At 44.8% G+C, this 14,619-nt stretch overlaps 1 protein-coding gene across 1 annotated transcript in view; it reads right to left on the bottom strand.

The window, feature by feature from the left end:
• Positions 1-2,033: 2,033 nt before the first annotated feature.
• Positions 2,034-14,619, bottom strand: part of plagl2 (pleiomorphic adenoma gene-like 2) — a 28,049-nt gene continuing 15,463 nt past the window's right edge. Inside the window, exons 2-4 of the mRNA XM_071918737.2 lie at positions 4,591-4,767; positions 3,949-4,482; positions 2,034-3,522 (exon numbers count right to left, since the gene is read on the bottom strand). Coding sequence (XP_071774838.2) covers positions 2,034-3,522; positions 3,949-4,298 — 1,839 coding nt within the window. The 5' untranslated portion in view covers positions 4,299-4,482; positions 4,591-4,767. The remainder of the gene's footprint in view (positions 3,523-3,948; positions 4,483-4,590; positions 4,768-14,619) is intronic.

The raw sequence follows: 14,619 nt of genomic DNA, 5'->3' as shown, positions 1-14,619 counted from the left end.
GTGGTGAATGATTATAAAGGAAGGCATCTACAATCCAAGACATCCAGCTGAGCTTGGAGAGAAGTCGGCTGGGATTTCATCATAGGGGTTAAATATTCAACTGGATTAAGGATAAAGACCTACAGTCACAGATTCATAGGCCATCCATGTCAACGTTCCTATGATACAATCAAAGTTTATCTAGTTCAAATGCTAATCGATTATTATGCCACTAACAGCCTTCTATAGATATTCCGATCCACAGTCCCGATTCTGCTATACTAACTCAAGTACATGTAAAGGTAAAGATTGGATATGACAGAGAAAGCTAAAGGGAAAGCTAATACTTCATCCATTGTTTGATCAATAAAATGCAAGATACACACAAATGTAAACCTGCCAGACATCAAAAACATCATCACTTAGTTTTAATACGTCTACCTAAAATACACCTTACTGAGATAAAAGCAATTATAATATTCATTTTTGTTGAGATATTTCGTACACTGCAATAACATTCTTTAACACATTTTCCTTAACTGTCACTGTTATTTTTTTTTTGTTTTTGCCATTCACATATGTCAGGGTTCATCATTACCATGATGCATCTCTTTAAAAGACTGCCTGAAAGATATATTTTTTTTTTTATTTCTTTTAAAAATATATTTCAGATATAGGCCTACTGGGCAGCCGGGGGGAAACAGATGCGGCGTATCATTACCGTGGGGACTTTTAAAGATAAATGTTGGAGGGAAGACAGTCGAAGGAAGGAGAGTCCTCACGAATGAAACCAGTCGAGGACCTGGAGGAGGGGAGGAAGTCCCATCGGTGAGCGGTCGGCCGACTCTCGGCCTTCGCAGTGAAAACCTCTAGAAGTCAACGAGGAGGGAGACGAAAGGTTTGCTGAAGAGATTCCTAAAGGTGAAGTGCCTTCTGCTAAAAAAAAAAGTGCTTCTGTTGAGGAACAGTAAAAAGCCAGCATGACAATACATCAATTTCAACCAACTCACACACTTTCACATTTCTTTCTCTGTTTTGTTTTTTTTGTTTTTTTGTTTTTTTTTAAATGTGTGGCCTCGTGTGTGACTGGTCTTCGCGTTTGGCAGCAAACAGACGGACCTTGATCAATAGTGACCCGGTCTCTGTTTTTCATTTAGTGAACTATTTTCATTCAAACTGACCTGACTCTAGGAGCCGCTGCACATCAGTTGCAGTTAAAAGAAAATAATAGTAACAGTAATCTAATTGTTTCTTTTTTTCTTGAAGAGCACTTTTTTTTCCAGGCTGGGGTAGGTTTCGTGGCTCTAGCCTAGCCAACTTTTAGAGTTAGGGGTCAATTAGTTTGACACAATGTCTATATCTCTTTATTCCTTCACTAATCTCTCTCCTCTCCACAGTCATCATGACAGTTTAGGTTATCAGAGTAGGTGGTTCAAAACTCAAGACGAGACACATTCTAGCATGTTCTCACATTTGGAAAAGCAAAAAAAAAAAAAAAAAAAGGTAAAACAAAATATCCACTTCAAACTATTTTTTTCTGGGTCACAACAAGACAGATAATCTTCACTAAAAATTTATCTTTGATTTTTTTTAATATTATTACTTTAGAAAGTATGCAGTACCACGCCTTTTGGCCTACTGATCCTGCCCTCTATACTACTAAATAGGGTATGGGGGGTAGGGGTGGGGGGTAAAGGGGGAAGTATATGGAAATAAAAGAGATGGGTTAATACGTCATTATAACTAAAGGATAGAAAGAAAGCCCAAATAAAAGCTGCTTCAACTTCTTTTCTCACCTTTTCCTTTTTGCTCGATAAAGGGGTTTAACTTCCTCTAAGGCTCAATCAAAAGCTTTTGTGCGCTTTCATTTAAGGCTTCTAAGTGTTCAACTGTTTATTTATTTATTTCTAATTCTCCACCCTTTTTGATCAGGCCCTGTAAGGGACCGCAGCCCCGAGTGTCCGTGCTGAGCCAGGCAGAGCTGAGCTGAGCTGAGCTGAGGCTGGTGTCGAGGCCACCTTGGCTGGGCAGGGCTGGGCCGAGGGCCGGGTCTCTCACTGGAAGGCCTGGTGGAAGCGAGGCAGTGTGGTGGTACTAAGGCTGGAGCTGAACACTGGTGGGAGGGGGTGCAGGGGTCCGAGGCCCAGACCCCCGCCGGAGCTCTGCTGCTCCTGAGGTTGCGGTTGCAAAGAGGTAAGAGGCGCCGTGGCGACGGCAGCTGCTGCCGCGGCGACCGCTGCGGCGTGGGGCTCGGCGGCGTGCAGGGATGAGGAAGAGGAGGAGGAGGAAGAGGAGGAGGCCGCGGACGAGGTGTAGCCCATCACCAGCCCTCCCGTGCTCATGGGGGCGCTGTAGGGAGGCAGGTTGAGGGGTAGGAAGCCCAGCAGGTGGGAGAAGTCCATGTTAGCAGCGCACAGAGACTCAGCGATCACCGCAGGGCTCTTGGACAGGAGGGGATCCCCGCAAAGCTCGTCCGCCAGGCCCGAGGTGGGCTCCAGTCCGTCCTTGGGGGGCGAGGCAGCAGTGTGGGGCTCCGCAGAGGGAACCGGGCCTGGCAAGCCGCTCTGCAGATCCATGAGGAAGCTCTCCATCTCCACTTTCAAGGGCTTGTCCAGCAGGTATGAGGTAGATCCCAGCTGGTACTTGGGGGCTGGCTGGGGCTGGTGCTGCTGCTGGGGAGCCGGAGGCTGGTGGTGCGGGGGCAGCGGAGGGGAGTGGTGGTGGTGGTGATGGTGGTGATGATGGTGGTGGTGGTGCGGGTGGTGGTGAAGAGATCCAGGGGGTTCCATGTGGCAGCCCATGCCCATAGCTGCAGACAGGGGACTGGGCATCAGGGAGGGGTGGGGGGGGTGACCCACCCCAGTATTGGACATGGCCTGGAGGTGGTGGGGGTTGTACATGCCCATCGGGAAGGGGGTCCCACTGGGGAAGGGTTTGCCCATCATGGGGTCTTTGTTGGGACCCATGCTGCACATCATGGGGCTGAGCTCCTCCTTGACGGAGCAAGGCGGCGAGCCAGAACCTAAAAGACCTAACATATCCGGAGGCTCCGTCTTGATCTTCAGCAGCTCCTGCGAGTGGCTCTTCTTGACGTGCCGCGTCAGGTGGTCCTTCCTGCCGAAGCGCTGGGCACAGTACTGGCACAGGAAGTCCTTTCGGCCCGTGTGGACCACCATGTGCCGTCTCACATCCTTTCGAGTGTAAAAGCGACGGTCGCAGTGGTCGCACGGGTGTTTCTTCTCCTTGGCGCCACCCGAGGACTTCCCCGAGTGGCTCTTGAGGTGCTCCAGCAGCACCGGCGTGCTCTCGTAGCTCTGCATGCACACTTTGCAGGTGAGGTCCCCTGCCGTGGCAGAGTGCATGGCCACATGGCGCTTGTATCCCAGCTTGGTGTTGTAGTGCTTGCCGCACTCCTCGCACTTGAAGGCCTCCTTGTTGGGGTCATGGGTCTGCAGGTGGTTCTTCAGGTGGTCTTTGCGGTGGAACATTTTCTCACAGAACGAGCACTGGTGGGTCTTCTGTGGAGAGTGTGTGGCCATATGCCTGCAAAGGAACAGATGGAGCAGAGACAAAGAGAGACTGTGAATGATAGGGGTGTTTTTTAAATTGAGAGTAAAGCATACATCCGTTTCAGGAAAGACCCTTGTGACTCATATATATACAGTCTCCTGTGATTCCCCACATGACAAGATCCTAGTATGTTAATGAGTCTGAGACTTAGTCACTCATATACCGGGTTGTTTCAATTATCTCTTTTTTTATGTTTTCAAGGTTTCACATTGTTGCTTTTTCAGATTCATTCATCTTGGATAAAGATAAATAACTGGATTAAGTCTGAGTATGAGTCATTAAGTGTGTGGCAATTCTGCATTTGGCAGCACCTCAAAGAGGATTATGGCCTGAGAAACTTGGAGAACCCATGCCTATTAAGAAAACTGTGTATTGGCCGATGTGATTGATGCTTAGTACCTGAAAAGTTTGTATTTGGAGCTGAAGGCCTTGGGGCAGTGTGGCTGGGAGCAGTGGAAGGGCTTTTCTCCTGTGTGACTAAAGGCGTGGAGCCGGAGCTTATCCTGCGAGGCGAACAGGGCCCCGCACACCAGGCACTCGTTACCGCTCGCTCTCCCTACCCCTTCCTCTTCCTCCCTCTCCCTTTCTCTCTCTCTCTCCCTCTCTCTCTCCCTGTCTCTCCCTCTCTCTCTTTCCGTCCGTGGCAGCGGGGCGGCGCTCCCAAACAGCTTGGCGGCGGTCCGTCTTTCCTCTTCCTCCGGCGTCAGTGCGGTAATACGGTGTGAGGCATCGGCGGCAGCAGCTGCCATGGCAGCCCTAGAGTGCCGCTGCCATGAAAACGCGGCCGTGGCTCCCCTGCCTTCCAGGCTCAATGTGGGAAGTTGAGGGAGCTTGATGAAAAAGAAGGTTGGTCAGCGAGAGGGGCGAGATAATCAACTCACAGCAAGGGCCAATGGTCCAGAGGGAACATAAAGGGAAGGCAGTGGTCCGAATCTGTGGTGGGACACAAGGTACATGTTTTCAAACTTTGTGATTTCTTTAACTAATTCCAGTTTTTTTGGTAATGATAAACCATCTTTATATATAAAACTTCCTTCTTACCTCTCTGTTAAACAAGTCCTATTTGTCCTCCTTTTGTCTCTTCACATACACTGCACTGTCCTCTCACTCCTTCACTCACTCCTTCTCTCCTTCACTCTCTTTATCTCTCCTCCTCACCCAGTCCCAACAGCTATGGTTGGGGGTGAGTGGGAAATACTGCTCTGCATCGTTATTGTCCTGCAAAGAGAGAACAAACAAAGAGGCGACTCAATAAAAAGGGAATCCTTATTCTTCTTCTATTTTAAAACTTGAACAAAATGTCATGCATTAATACAGGAAACCCAAAGGCTTGACTAGAATCATAATATCTCATTTGCAAATTCCAGTTCAAAGGCAAGTTTCCGTTGGCCTCACTAGGGGGAGCTGAATGACAAGTGTGACTGACATGACATGGCCTGGAAAAGTTTGGCAAAAGTCAGTTTTCTATGATGTGAATAATAATAATCAATCACAGTCCTTACATAATACCTCCATTTCTATAACTACGTATGTGTATGTATTTATGACTTCATCTCATTATGCATATGCCTCATCATGTGTGTCTTCAGATGACAACATGGTGCACAAAGCCAGCTTTGTGTGAGTGTGTGTACATGTATGTACTTGTTATGAAACTGGATAAGGCTCCTGTAATCCTTGGGGAAACAGAGAAACACACACACAGCCCCCCGGGGTAGAGGGCTGGGGAGGGGAAAGGGGGGGGGGGGCTGAGCGGTGTTTGCGCCACAAACTCGGGCTTCCTAGAACCTGCGCTACCTGTCACCCTGAATTCAACAGATTCCTGACAACAACAGTAAAAACCATTGCTACCTTTGAAGTCAAACAGGACAGCCTAATTAACTCTCTAAAAAACCAGAGTAGCTATTGACGTACAACACGTGAATGTTGTTTATTAGTCATAAAATAACCATGAACCGTGTCAGCTTGCGTTTCAGAGGGACTGACTGAACTCTCTCATCTCTGAATTCACTTTTTTACCCTCAGTGACCTCTGCAAGCGAACACAGCGGCCAAGTCCAAGGTCGAGCCGGCCCAACACTGATCGCAATGTCAGCCGTGCTCCAAGCATCAGTCACGTGAATGAAGGGTGCACATAGATACTGTAAACACATGTGGGCATTTGTGACGGAACGCACACACACACACACACCCACACACACATACACACACACGCAGACACACGCAGCTTCAAATGTAATGGAATCCTGTCTGTGTGAGAGGTCAATGAGTTAAGAGAGAGTGCAAATATGCCTATGCTGGAATCTGGTTTGAGTGTTTTTGTGGATGCTTGTGTGTGTACCTATATTTGCCCGTGTGCATACAAATATAGGTACACACACACAAGCATCCGCAGGTTGGTGTGTGTGTGGCTAAAGCACGTGTACATGAGTGTTTGACTGTGTGTGTGTGTGTGTGTGTGCATGTATTTCTTATACACAAGACATGCGTGAGCACGTGTGCGCCTGTGTGCTCACGTATGAGTCTCAGTGTGTGTACATGCTCTCATAACGCGCATGTGTGTGTGTGTGTTTATAGTGGTGGTTAAGAGGAGCTGACAGCTGTAGCGTGGTGCAGTGGTCATCACCCAGCGGGGAGGGTGCAGGGGGGTGACACCCGTCCCATTGACCACCCTCAGGGAGCCCGGCTCTATTGTACAGCCTACCCACATCGCACATTCCTGGCCTGAACCATGCCGTGTCGCGCTGCCCCGCTCCTCCACACACAGCAGGCAGAGTATGGTCATGCCGCATGCCATATCATGTACACACCCTCCCCCGAGTCAACACGCTCAAACACACTCACATACGAGCGCACACACACACGCGCGGACAGGCGCATACACCACATAAAATCCACACCTACAAGTTCACCTCATTTAATATACCGTTACCACAAAGGACACACCATGATAAACCATCTAGAGCGATGACTCCACACATGGAGCCAACAGTCAACAAGCCAGAAGGAGCCATACTGAACTTTACAATATTTCAAAGTATTATGCCTGTATTACAAAGTTCCCTTAAACACTCTTATTTCTCATTAACATCTTTTAGTTTCTCCACCACTGTTTGTCACTACACCCCTAAATCCCACCCCATTTAAATGAAATATTGTAAGTTTTTCCTTTTCCAAAAAAGCTTTTAAACATAGGGCTGGGTAATAACTTAATAGTATCATATTTCAATAGAATCGTATCATAATGAAATAATGATATAACAATGTTATCATGATAAACAATGTTTGTTTAAATTAATTATAAACAGCAAATACGAATTAAGATTTCTCACAAAATCAGATCAGAAACAAATTAGGGAATATTATATGACAATTAATAATGAACTTTAAATTTGAAAATGATTTATGACCCATGCAATGGACATACATTTGATTATTTACCATGTGATTTTGTATGTTTGCAAACATCATTATATATTGAAATATATTTAAATAAATAATTTGTTATGATTATTGTGATATTAATTTTGTCCTTATTGCCCAGCCCTTTTTAAGCATTGGTATTCCTTCTCTAAAAGCCTGCTACACTCCTATAGTCAAACTATCCAGACTTTCAGTACAGCTACTATTGAGCTAACTGTACATAATAATTGTATAAAGTCACTGTACTGATGTCTTCCAGTATATTAGTATTGTTACTGTCCAGCTATCCAAACTATAGTTAGTAGAGTTACTGTAATGTCTACCAGTGTATTAGTGTTGTTAACATATAACTATCCAGACTGCAAAATCATTTGAGTCAATGAGCTACATACTGCATCCTTTCCCTCACTCTCTGTCTGTACACCACATAGTATGTTCCTCAAATCAACCATTGTGGTTGTTGATTTATTTATCAACCAATTAATCAACAAAGAACATCATACTGCGTCCTTCCGCATATGTTTCTAGCACTCAACATATTCATCATGTGAACGGAGCGGGCCTTTCTCATGCGTCTCTCTGTAGAAACTTCACACGCCATGTTCCTCATTTTATAGCAATCAACCACTGAGAATCTCGCGGAGGTTTTTCTCATATGTTCCTACTCCACATGCTATATTCCTAATGTCCTTCTGCTCATTGTTCTCCCACACTCTGCTGTTTGTACAGTAAAGCCTGATCCGTCAACATTAGTCTCCTGCTTCCCCCAGGCTACTAGCAGCCATGATATGCAGTATGTGCTCCAGATGCCTTCATGTTCCAACACTTGTGTCTCACAGTCAGAAGACTTACTCACTTACTTATGTGTGTCTGACAGGCAGTACAGGACAATCAGGGAACATCCAACAGGAATTTAGAGCTAATTCAAGTAATATCAGACTACTTTTTTTAACAGTTACATGTTTGATTTGATGTTTGATCAATTTTCCATATTTTACTAGCAAAGGACATGGGCACAGGGCATCCATCCTTAAAAAGTCTGAAAAAGCCTTAAAATAATTTATCTAAATTTAAGACCTTCAAACATATTAAAAAGTCTTTAACAGACATTAGAAATCTTTTTTTTCACTATGCAGTGACAGGTTTCTTCACACTGCATGTCCACTCTTAGGTTAACACAGAACATGGTTTGTAGTACAATATGCAAACATGTTTTCTTCATCATATCTGCTTGGACTTCATGACTTCACAATTAATTTCCTGTTGTCCTTTTCCCTTCAGTGCCCATTTATAGTTTCAGAACTTTCATTAGCTATGTTCAACTGGAAAATTAATTAGGCTAATTAGGCCAGTTTTGCCAGGCTTCTTTCTTTATTTCGTTGTTTAAATTGGTCTTAAATTCCACTTAGCATTACAAAGGTCTTAAAAAGTCTTAAATTTGGCATCAGATGCCACCTGTGGCCCTCGTTCAAGAATTTAACAATCCAAAATGGAGTCCGTCACTCTACCTACAGATGACTCAAGCCTAAGCCATTTTCTCAGCTTTCAGCCAGGGTATACAGGTATCTGATGCACTCTCTGCACTCATGTTCAAGCACTTCAAGTCAAAATGGAGCCATACTCTCTCCTTCTCTAACAAGGAAAAGACAGAGTAGTGAGTGAAGTTCTCTCACTGCTTTAAGGAGAGCAAGGCAAAGGAATAGGATACTAATGAGAGAAAATGCACTTGGAATTTTTGACTAAAAAAGGTGATATAGGATAAAAATGTATATCATTTTTTTTTTGTTTCAGTAAAGTTTTGCTCAACGTCTAGCTGAACAAACTACAATCTGAAGGCATAAATCTGACTGACTACTCTGTGTCTTCCAGTGGCGGTCCATTAACAGTAATGGAAAACTGAAGAGGACACTCAACACACAGGATTAGCTTACTGTGAATAAGTTGCTTGTTTCTTACTAGTTTCAGAAACCTACAAGCTTTGTGAACTACCATCTATACATGGAAGCCCCTTGGATGTTTACCACTGCTTCAAAAACATCATCTAAAGTAGCAGCGTATCCTATTAGATTACAAGGCTCTATTCAATTACTGGCCATCGTTAGACGACAAACAACGCCCACACAGACTCTAGCTTTGTTTTCTAGATAACAAAAATAAGATATAGAATTGTACTTGACCTTGGAATTAGAAGGTTCCATCAGATTGGGTCAAAACTGAGTTACTCGTAAAAAGTTGTTGTACTCTTTAGATATGGATCAAAAAGTTTAAGTGGGTTTAAAAATGAAAATTAAAAATGTTTTATCGGTTTTACTCTGTGGGATTTCTCAAAACTCCTCTGAACACAGATGGAATCTTAATAATTCCAAGTAAACAAGTTACCAAAAGTGCTATTGGAAATGTTTAATGTCACTCATCACTGACTTATCATTATCTTCTAATTATCAATGAAGTTATTTATCACTCAGCAGTATAATGTATGTAATAAGTAACGGCTATCTTCATTGTCACGCAACTACAAAAACACTCTATAGGTTGTAGGTTATAGGTCAGAGCAGAGAGATTCATAACCAGGGTTTTCCTTCAGTCCGAACGGCACAACTGCAGCCATTTACAACCACTAATCACACTCGCCCTCACTGCAGCGATCGCACAGTAACAAACATTACTGCAAAATGAAGCTTCATCCCAAAATGGCAGATGCCACTGCGAGAAGCGCTACGCAGTACATTCACATGGAGCTGCTCCTTACTTCCCCTAATCAAAAACGTTGAAAGCAGAATTGAACCGCCACTTTCCAACCGCCCGGGTGTCTTTGGTTTCTGTCCTGGATGAAAGAGCTTCCACATTCCTTTCCTAAGGGGTCAGAGGTCAGCCTCTGCACTGCCTGCCTGCCCGCCCGCCACGGCTCCCGCATGCTGAGTGACTGCTGTTAACCCCTTCACTGCCCGCTGCAGCCGTGCAGAGGAGCGTGAGGGGGTAGATAGATAGTCAGATTCATTGTGGCGCTGGTTGGCGGTATGCGAGGCCAGGCCAGGCTAGGCCGGGCTAGGCTAAACTAAGCTAGGAGGCTAAGCTACAGGCCTGTGATCCACATAGCGGGGCCTGGGGCTAAAGAAGCCGCTCAGCTAAACTACGAACACGCTAAATATAGAAAGTGAGTTCACCGTCCGGGGCTTAGGTGACAACAGCCGCGGGGACGGGGGAGGGAGGTTAGATGTGAACACATCACACCAACAAACTAACAAAAACAAAGATGCAAAGTGATTACTGATAGCACCAGTGACATTAAATCTTACACTGTGCATATTTACGTCACTGTGCAGGCAAGTTCATTCATGGCATGGTTACTTAAATGTTGCTATATTATAGAGTAATTATTAAAATACACTATCACCAACAGTGTTAAAAGTAATTAGTGACCTTGCTTCATTATCTACATACAACAAATTAACTTTTATTAAAAGTCACTCGTTATAGTACTTTTGCCCACTTCAAAAACTGCTGTAGCAATATGGCTTGCATTGCTCTATTGCTCTGTTTTTAAAGTCACTAAACCAATCTCATTTATATTCAGCATACTTGAGTTTTTTTGCAATTAGCAGCATATTGTCTGCACAAGATGCCGTAGAATTTTGACACTTTTTTCTACTTTTTAAAAAAAAATTGCAAACAAAAAAACCCCAAAATTAGACAATTTGAAAAAAAAACAAATGGATGACATACTAATCATACATCACAAGAATTGAAAAACTAACATGTTAAGGTATGAGTTGCCACCAGAAAAAGAAATCTGCGTACTCTAACGCATTGCAAAACACTGATCACCAATCACTAAGACTGCAAATCCACTGACTGTGTCAATGCCGCTGTGGCATTTCAGACATAAATATGTGCAAATTTGAGGTGGACTTGGAGAGGGAGTGTGACAGCGCAAAAGAGGGAGTTTTCAAAAGGAAATAAAGAGCGATAGAAGCTGCCAGATAGAGCATGAGAGGGTGTGGGAGCGGGCTTCAGTAAGCCAGGGAGGGAAAGATAGGCAGCGAGAGCAGCAGCAAACAAGTCAGAGTGAGAAAGAGAGAGAGAGGGAGAGAGAGAGAGAGAGAGAGAGAATTCTGGATGAAGGCAGATTTTAGAGGGGGGTGGAAGAGAGGTAAAAGAAAGAGGGATAAGGGATAAAGGGATGAAGAAAAAGGGAGGGAAAACAGGAGTCACTTGCAGCAGTGCAGTCAGGGGTCTTTGCGCTAGTCAAGTGACTCCAGAGAGGGAGGGGGTGGGGGGGGGGGGGGTGCAGGTCATGCTTTACTAACCACATTGACCAGGACTGACAGCTAGGGAGGATGAAGGCAGCAGGACCGGGATCAGTTCACTTCAGTTTAATCAATTCAGAAAGCCGATTTCCATCAAAATTCAAAAATCTTTCGCCATGGTCGATCAGATTAGACTAGATTAGATGAAATTTTAATAATCCCTGTGGGGATGCTGGGCCGTCACAACAGCAGAGAATACGATATAAACACAACGTATTGAAAATAAGCAAATAAATAAATTAAGACACAGCGTCTTGGACTGGAAGCGACTTCGTTTACAAGTTGAAGCAGATTGAAGCAAATATGTTTCCATATACATAGAGTTTGTGTAACCAATTTACAAAGAATGAAGGGAATGAAGGCTCTATCATGATTATGTGAATTGCTGTTTCAATTTACATTTTGAAATTAGTGAACAGAAAAGGAATTACTCTCAATCCTGGAAGGCAGCAAACAGATAGCACTAGATAGCAGAGCAGAGAGAGAGAGAGAGAGAGGTGTTTATGAACTCTGTTGTGTTCTGCTGCCTACAGTAATAGAGCAGATCAAACCCCACGTCTATTTTCTACAATGTCCCTTCTCTCTCTCTCTTTCTCTCTCTCTCTCTCTCTCTCCCCATCCTTCCTCCCGCCTCCCCCCTCCTCCCTCAGGTTTCAGTTCCTCTCCTGCTTGTGTTTTCTGACCCCGGGCAAAGCTGCACAGATAGAGGGGATGGAGGGGGGGACGGAGGGGAGGATGGAGGGGGGGCGGAGGGCCAGAGAAAGCCAGGCTCTTCCATGCCAAACCCTCACAGTCCCGACAGTTAGGGGCTGGCTCGGTCTGCTACGGTGGGGGCCGGGATGTGGCCAAAAAAACGGCACGGCTGCCCTGGTGTCCCGGGCTAAAGATAGCCCAGGCTGTGGTCTGGCTGGGGGGAGAAGGGAGGGCTCGTCTAACTGCTGCAGAGGAACACCTTGACTGCTGCACTGCTTTCTTCTCCTGACTTCACCCTGCTGTTATGAACCAGGAAAACAAGACTGACATTTCCTTATATTGCTTATATCGCTGATTTCATTGCTGAATTTAAGCAATAATCTGCTACATTTTCATACAAGTGCATGTCCGTTTTGCTACTCTCTAGTGCCGATTGATAATGGTTCAACCTCTAATCGGTTCATGAACGCTTTAACATTTGCTGTTCTGAACACTCCAGCAGCAGCAGCAGCAACAGTTTATTTGGAATACATAGAAGAAGAGCTGGGTAGTTATCATGAGCAGTGATAGCCACCATGGCTGAACAGACAAAGAAAAGAGAAACTCAAACTGCATCAACAGAAAATCCAAGGAAACAGTACTGGACACACTGTTTGATTGACTCTGGGAAGTGCAGTGCAAGACCGCAGCAATGGCCGCTTAGCCAGAGAGATGTCCAAAACAAAAAAAACAAAAAAAAGCAAGATCTTGCAGATTGCCGCTTAAAGCCACTATACTGAATCACAGCCATAGCTATGAAAAAACTGCTGCAGGGCGGATTGCAAATCATTCTTCTTCTTTATGCTTCCAAAACAAGACGTTCTACTGGGAGGATTTTACAGTCAGTCAATAAGCATCAATCACTCCGTCTGCAACACAACAGTGGAACGCATTGATAGCGTAGCCAAAGGCATCAGCCATGGAATAACTTGTTAGTCTTCTAAACTGTCTACTCTAGATATGAACCCTAAGACATCAGCAGCGATAAGAAAGCACAGTGAAGACAGCAGAGACAGTGACACACTACTGGTATATTAGAGACGCATTAACTATGGTGGAACTAGTTAATCCTCTACTGATGTAAACAGTGTAGTGTGTGTGTGTGTGTGTGTGTGTGTGTGTGTGTGGTGGTGTGGAGGAAGCAGGGGTCAGCCGGGTTGTTGGGGTGACACTGAGTCCACGCTGCCTCTCTGGCACTGGGAATGTGTGTGTTAGTGAGACTGTAGGCCACACACACTCTCAGACACCTACACACACACACACACACAAACACACAAACACACATGTAGATTACACACACACAAATTCATGCATAAATTCCCATACAAATGCACCGGCACGCATAAACTCGAACACGCATACACACACACACACACACACACACACACACACACACACACACTCCTCTGTTCTGTGTCCCTATGTGTTTCCTATCGTCTCAGTAAAGAGAAAATAAGATTGATCTGATATTTAGGGTTTTTGGTCCTCTTCGGGGCAATTTTATTGAACTATGAAATAATACATATTACATATTGGGAAATTAATACACAATTTGTGCCACTAAGATTTGTCTTAAATTCTTTCCCACTGATGGAAATTCGCAGCAGATCTTACAGAAGAGGATGGCGCTGTTTTCCTCCATCTTCCAGCCTCCTGATTGTTGAGCTTTGATTGGGTTTTTTTTTGTTGATGCAGTGGTTTGTGTGGTGTCAGTATTTTCTTCTACTGCTGGCTGCGTGGAACCAACATGTTCTACTGTCTCAGGCTGTGTTCTCGGTTGTGTTCTGATCAAACACTGCTCCATGTTTCTGGGCCAGAGCGCACTGGAAAGAATCCCCCAGTCAAATCATCTATGGTGGCCCACGGGGGACAATTCAGGTGTGAATATTTGAAAAACACGAAAACGAAAAAATTATCTTATTTGAACAGGCATTCTATGAATATTCAAATATATATGAAATAGGGGAGTGGACTGCCCTAAAATAAATGAAATAAATGCCTTTCAATTCACCTACTCATCCTCCTCTCATCTTCCATTTGTTGTGACCTCCTATTCCTCTTCCTTACCCCATCCTCTTCCTCTGCTCTCTCCCAGTGCTTCTGCTCTTCCTCCACGTCCCTCATCCCTCTCTCATCCCTCCCTCTCTGTCGCTCCTCCATGCCAACTCAAACACCCCGAAAGCAGCCTGGACTCGTTAGGAGCCTCATCTTCCCCTCTTCTCTCTATCCGTTCCCCTGCCCTTCATCTCCTGATGATCGCTGTTGTGGCCGCCGTTTGGGAGGCACCTATCAAAATAAGCAGTCTAGATTCATGTGTTTCGCAGTGTGTGTGTGTGTGTGTGTGGGGGGGGGGGGGGGTGACAGTACCCATACACACAACCTAAAGCTGGCACACCCACAGACATAAACGTGACCACACCAAAGTGCCGTGCCATGTTAAAAGAGACGTGAGATGGTATCATCATCATCACTGCCACAATTATCATTATTATCATCATCAGTATCATCATCCTCACCTCTCTCTCTCTGTCTCTCTTTCTCTTTCTCTTTCTCTCTCTCTCTCTCTCTCTCGCCCGGCCCTGGCTGAGCTGTGGCTGGTGTCATAGAGA

This window comes from Centroberyx gerrardi, chromosome 14 (genome assembly GCF_048128805.1).
Source record: "Centroberyx gerrardi isolate f3 chromosome 14, fCenGer3.hap1.cur.20231027, whole genome shotgun sequence".
Taxonomy (NCBI): domain Eukaryota; kingdom Metazoa; phylum Chordata; class Actinopteri; order Beryciformes; family Berycidae; genus Centroberyx; species Centroberyx gerrardi.
Note: the sequence above shows the minus strand (reverse complement) of the source record. Positions and strands in the feature narration are given on the sequence as shown.